At 48.3% G+C, this 6,658-nt stretch overlaps 1 protein-coding gene across 1 annotated transcript; it reads right to left on the bottom strand.

Moving 5' to 3' along the window:
- Positions 1-585: 585 nt before the first annotated feature.
- LOC123128776 (two-component response regulator ORR23) lies at positions 586-6,079 on the bottom strand. Its single transcript, XM_044548873.1, has 6 exons — positions 5,202-6,079; positions 3,726-3,878; positions 3,105-3,518; positions 2,950-3,026; positions 1,161-2,336; positions 586-960 (listed from the first exon to the last, which is right to left on the bottom strand). Exons 1-6 carry the CDS (start codon positions 5,338-5,340, stop codon positions 889-891), a joined length of 2,031 nt encoding a protein of 676 aa, XP_044404808.1. The 5' UTR covers positions 5,341-6,079; the 3' UTR covers positions 586-888.
- Between the last annotated feature and the right edge of the window lie 579 nt (positions 6,080-6,658).

Raw genomic sequence — 6,658 nt, forward strand, 5'->3', positions numbered from 1 at the left:
GTTTTATATGATGAAATTGCTGCGGTTATTTGGGGGGTTTGGAATGTTCGTAACAAGATTACCTTCGAAAAACATGTGGTGAGGTCTCCTATTGAGGTTATTTTTACGACATGCAGGTTTTTGCTGTATTGGTCAGGGCTGCTGAAAGGTGCTCAGCATGTGGAACCAGGCGACGGCGAGGAGCCCATGGCGGCGACGGCGAGGAGCCCATGGCGGCGACGCGCGTCGGCTGCATGCTCTCCCCGCCGCTGCCATCTTCCTGCTCCGTGGCAGGCGTGCCGGGTGAAGGCGAACGAGCTGGAAACAATCGAAGAGAACGTAACTCGGAATGAGGAACCGAGACGCGGATGCCGGTCGCCGAACCCCACCCCTGATGCTGCTCAACGCGGACGAGGTCTGGATGGCCAAGGGTGGGTAGTAGGAATACCTTGGCTGCGTGATTGAAGTTTATCTATGAACAGACAGCTAATTCATGGAGGCCTCACGAGCCATTCAGATTCAAATCCAAATCCATTCCTGCATGCATCAGGTTTTGGATGGATGCATTTCACCAGCCACATTTCGATTCAAATTCCACCTGGCCTATGCATGACATACAAATTCCAGGTCGAAGCCCATCATAGATTACTCACCTGTATAAAGCTTACAATCAAACCACCAGCGTCTCTAGCTGCTCAGGTTAGCAATCAACCCGTCATCCTACTTGTTTCTCCAACAGCTGCTACTGCTACTAGTACTACAATACATACACATACAGCCCAAGCACTAGGCCTACTAAAGATGAGCAACACTAGCTACACTACACGGCATACCATACACAAAAGGTCGGGGGAACATGCGTATACACAGGATGCAGAGTGACGTGGATACACGGGCGGCGGCCTCTCGTCATATGCAAGCCCCGAGCGAGTAGAAGTCGCACCCCAGATCGTCGCCGCCGAAGGCAGCGTCGTCCTTCTCCTGTGTATGCATAAGCAAAACTATCATTAGATCAATCAAGTTCGGGTGGCGCTGAGGATATATGCATCGCTCTACTAGGCTGATTATGATGAATATAAAAGATTATGATGTATCGCTGTACTAGGCTGAAGCTACTCGTTATGTTCCTTACGGCGAACGATACATTAAAAGTATGCAAGAGGTTAAAAAGGTCGCCTTACCACTTTGATCATGGAATTGAGAAGACCGTCGAAGCTGCAGGTGCTGGAGCTGAGCTCGCTCTGCAGCCTTTGAGCGCCTGATTCAGACGCATTCCTTGCCATCGATGTGTCTCCTGAGAAGAGGATGTCAAACTTAGTTTGTGGAGCAGCTGTCGAGGCGCTCGCGCTTGTCTGTCCAAACATTCTGCCACCATGGCTGCTGTCAATGCTGCAATTATTCGACCTTTGGCTCATGGAATGATAATGAGCACCAATATTGCTTGGCAGCTGAGAGGAACTCCATACAAGCTTCGGATCAAGTAGACTATCTGAACTTCCAAAGCTCACGTACTTCTGCTCGGTATCTGGAGACAAATGTATCGTGCCACCAAAGGAGCCAGCTCCCACTTTGGTACCTCTTGCGACCGTGAGGTCATTTGTTGGACGAAAACTTGCTGAGAATGCATCACCCAATCTGGTTGCACCATTGCTGCTGAATGAAGCACCATTATTGCTGAATGAACCATGCACAGGCAACATGTTTGCAGAAAATCCAGATGAAGGAAGAGCGCTCTGCTGGGATACACGAGACTCCAATGGACCAGAAGAGGCTCCAATGGCACCTTCGAGAAGTTCTACACTTGCAGAGGGAGCTCGAACTGATGGCTGGATGGCTACTTTGGCCTGTGTGCACTCCACAAGATCTGGAGGCAGTAATGGACTGCTTGTGACACTTGGGAGCATGCGAGGCATGCCATTAGCCCGGCTATTCCCAGAAAGGATGGTGGACAGATCACCGCTGCCCTCATTCATCCACTTCTGTTGTAATTGGGCTTGCCCAAGAGATGTCGCCAAACCTTGTCCCAAGTTCCCATGCTGGTTTCCTGGTAGGCTAAGATGATACTTAGCTGCATCACCAATCAAAGGATTTGTTGTGCAACTGCTACTTCCAGTCGGAATTGACCTGGAAGTGGCCACCCCCTGAATCACAACCGCTGTCTGGTTGTTTCTAGGACTATTTAGCAATCCATGTGCACTGAAAGTCGATAGCGCTGCGGGAGAGGTGAAAGCTTGATAACCCTGGAGTCCTTCGAATGCATCCATGCGCAGAAAGGGGTCTCTGCCTCCCAAGGCAGCAACGATGCCAGCTTGTTGTGATGCCACAGCACTTAACCGTCGGAGATAAAGCCTATATTTCTGCATGTACACCAAAGCAATCGGTTAAACTTGTGAAGCAGGTTATAACAAGTATTTACCTATTTGTGCACATCTAGCATTTAGTTCGTTTCAAAATGATATATAGGATCATTATAGAGCTAAGTTTCTGGTTTAGCATATACTACATGCTTGCTGAATCTTGTTAAAAGGTGTAGAGAAGTGCTACAGACAAGTGCCCCCTTTTATACAGTTCTTACCAGATTACTCATTTACTTGTTTCAGGATTTGTTCATGAAACTGCAGTGTTTAATAGTGAAGAAATAATTTATTTTTTTCAAAACTCCAGCCTTACTATGGAGAATGAAAATATATTTGTTCCAGGTTAGTCAGGGAGCAGTGCTTTCTTTCAGATCAACTTTAATACTCCTAACCAGTCAGCATATTTGCATATATTATATGCTAGTAACCTGTATCATTTGCATTGAAGAACTTAATAAAAGTTGCAGGATATACAATGCCTAGAACCACATACAGCAAAAGTTATCTCCGAATGCCTAGCTGCTGGCTGCAGTACAGATAATGCTCGGCAAGTATGGAACACACATGGTACTAATCTGCTGATAACTACAAGAAAGTAAATTAAGTGGCTTGCCTGTAGGTGACTTGCAACATTTTCCCTAGTGAGTTTCTCAACATTCATAAGCTCGAGTATCCTTTTTGGCACAGCTTCTGCATAAACATGAAAGAAACATGAGTGACTCCAGAAATAAGTAGCAACAGAGAAGGGAGTTACTGTTAAGTTCTTACTGTCAATTCCAAGATGGTTGAGTGCAGCAACAAATTTTCTATGCAGTTCAACTGACCAAACAACTCTTGGCCTCTTTGGGGCCGAAGGGTCATCATTGTCTTGGCCACTGCTATCCTCGTCTTCATCTTCCTCCTCACTATGGTATTCCTTCCTCTTCTTGCTGGGCCTCCCACTTTGGTCGGGTGACCCACATGTAACTTGGCCGAACACATAGTCAGAGTCCGCACTTGGTGGCTTATTGCACTCTTCATAGGTATCAAGATTAACAGAGTCACGAGTACTGAATTTCCTCCTAACAACATGCTGCCAGATGTTCCTAAGCTCTTCAATGCGAACAGGTTTTAGGAGATAGTCGCAGGCACCATGGGTTATCCCCTTCATTACAGTTTTTGTCTCTCCATTCACAGATAACACTGCATGGAAAATAATTGGTTAGTACTGACACTTTCCCCTCCTCAATCAGAAGTACAAATCATAAGATTAACTGTGCTGAATTGATATTTTGCATATAAAAGAACATACATCCAACAACTTAAAATAAGTACTACCTCCTATGTTCCTATTACCAAGACCCGTAAGAAAATTGGGCAGCTGTGAGATGGATAAAATTTGGAACTTACTGATAACAGGGAGGTCCATTTCAAGCCCCACAAGCTCAAGAAGCTTAAAGCCATCCATGTCTGGCATGTGCACATCACTGATAACCAGATCAAACATGTCCCTGTTTTCCCGCAGCATCCTCAGCGCGATAACAGCCTGATTCGTCGCCGTCACTGGAAACACAACAACAGGTTACTCTTCCTTTTTTACAATTCTTGTTGCTAGCTTACCAAACAGACCGCTTGGTAACAGGTTACTCTTCCATAGTGGGTAACAATACAAGAAAAGGGAAATGGTCCTGTGCATTTTTCATGACAAAAACCAGATGCCTCGTGCCATGTGTACTATAAAAAGGGAATCATAAATTCAGGTCACGCAATCTAATGAATCTATCCATCGAGAGGTACTCAATCTTTGGCTGCAGGCAGGGGCGATTATACCGTCCGGGCACCCCGGGCACGTGCCCGGGCTCAAGCGCTGCTAATTTTCCAAGCGCCAGAGTCACAATCTGTGAATACGTACAATATATGCTAAAAAATACATCTGGTTCACAAATTGGGCTACTTTGGTCGTTATTTTTGCCTCTTGGGCTTACCCACGTCAAAGGCCCATCCATTAATTTCCCTACATGGGCCATAATAATAGGTAATCAGATCGTGTCATCGATCAGGAGGCCGGTGGCCTCATCGCTCGCCTCGCCTGGGCGGCTACCTCGCACGCCTATTCGTCTGTGCGCCACGCCGCACGACGTGCCCTAGCAACTCTGGCGGTTGAAGGCGGCGACCGGCGAGGTGGACTGACGGAGCACTGGCGGTCAGCAAGACCGCAAGAGATGATTCACGCCTGGGCCTAATCAGGCTAAGCGCGAAAGTCAAAGCGGCAGCCCCTTGTGTAAATTCCACTTCGGCTCCGGCGGATGGTGCTTGTATTAGTCACGATCGGCACTTCAATTCAATGAAAATTCTATAATCTGGTAATGTGTTGTATCTTGTAGATTCTCTTTTTTTTGCACTTCAATTCAATGGAAATTTAATTATTTGATAATGAGTTGTATCTTGTAGATTCTCATCTGTGCACAAGGATGAACATCGGAGATTGGAATTTTATTTGGTAAATTGTATCTCATGTTTTAATTTATTGATATGATGTATGAAATATTAGTGTGCATATTACACATGATGTTTACCTAAATATATGATACTTCTGGTGTTGATAGACCTAAGTAAATTTTAGTTTGCGTCGTGCCCAGGCTTCGACAATTTGCTAGCTCCGCCACTGGCTGCAGGCAGCATTTATATATGATGTTCAGTACACCAAATCTAGTTGTGAGCCGTGACAACTACCAACAGCAATTTTTATAGTGGTTGTCCTGGACACTGAGGAACAGGCAGATTTTCTGAAACAGAGCAACTAAAATTGACTGCGCCTGACGGAGTAGCCGGCTCCTAAACAAAATTACAACCCTGAACTGTAAAACAGCAAAACAAAGTTCTCACCGTGATACTGGCAGCGCCGCAGGAGGGTCTCGAGCACCTTGAGGCACACCGGGTCGTCGTCCACGGCGAGGACCCGCATGCCGACGGGGAACTGGTCCCTCCCCGTCGCCGCCGCGCCCCTCCTCACGTCCGTCCTCATGAGGACAACACCCTCCAGAGAAAATCCCCTCCCTCACTCGAAGGAAACCAATTCGCCGGAAGCAAACCAAGAACTCGACCCAGCAGAGGCAGCTCGCTACTGACAGGCTCGGAGCACGAACACGAATTTCACACGGGACGCGCAGGTTGGTGGTGGCGCTGGCCCTAGACTCCAACCAAGAGGCCAAGAAAACCGCCCAAATCGAGCCAATTGCAGAGGGAGGGAGGCGGGCGCGGGGATGTGGACGGGGGAGGTGGCTTCGACTCAAGGCCTCCCAATCCCCAGCAAGGAAAGGAAAAGAGAGCCTGCCGTCCGTCCAACCTTAGCTGAAAAGAGAAGCGGGGAGGGAGGGAGGGGGAGAAAGGAGCAGCTGGTGGATTGGGACCTGGGGATGGATGGGGCTTCAGGACCAAACCCACCACCGCCACCGCCCCATCATCATTGAAGCAGGGGTGTGGGAAAGCAAGAGGCGAGGCGGGGCCGGGCCGGGAGTTGGACGCCTAAAGAGATGGGTGGAAAAGGGCGCCGATGGCGACCGCCGGAGGTGACCGCGCAACCAATCCCGCACTGCACCCCCCCTCTCTCGGCTCGCACGCGCCGCGGCTGATCTCTAGGCTCGCGGCGGGGAGGGAGAGGGCGGAGGGGATGCGGGTTTAGTTGGAGGGAGCGGAGGTGTGGTGGTTCTTGGCTTTGGTGTTGGGGAGGAAGAGGGGGATGGGAAGTGAATGTGTGAGAGGGGACGGGGCACGGGCGGCCATGGATATAGAGGAGGGAGCAAGGGTCAAAAGAGTGGCGTGTCATCAGGCCAGGATACAACAGAAGGCGGGGCCCCGTCCATCCACGAGCCTCCTCCAAACTGATCATTACTACTACTGCTGCAGGAATATGATTCTCTGTGGCTCAACACCAAAGAAGTGATTCTTGTGATTTGTTTGAGGAGACTTTGGTCCTTGACTTTGGGTGCATATTTTTTGACCGTGATATCTGTGGAACGTTTCTTGAAGCATCTTCCTCAGCGAACATCAAACTTACCATGCTGAACCAAGTAAAGTTGTCGTGGCAACTTTTGTAGGATTCGGCATGATCGAAGGCGAAAGTTGTCATGTAGGGCCAACACACGCATAAAAAATTTGCCATGTTTTGCAGAAAAATTACCGTTCGTTCGATCGTGATCAGACGTCTTTGAGAGCGTCGGCTAGGAGGCCCAGTCTAACGTTCGCCGGATGTCATTTTCCTAATTTATTTCATAAAAAAGGGCTCACGCTAGGGTTTACTATGAAGCCCTTAGGTTTACCGAATACGACATGAGGTCTGATGT

This window comes from Triticum aestivum, chromosome 6A (genome assembly GCF_018294505.1).
Source record: "Triticum aestivum cultivar Chinese Spring chromosome 6A, IWGSC CS RefSeq v2.1, whole genome shotgun sequence".
Lineage (NCBI taxonomy): Eukaryota > Viridiplantae > Streptophyta > Magnoliopsida > Poales > Poaceae > Triticum > Triticum aestivum.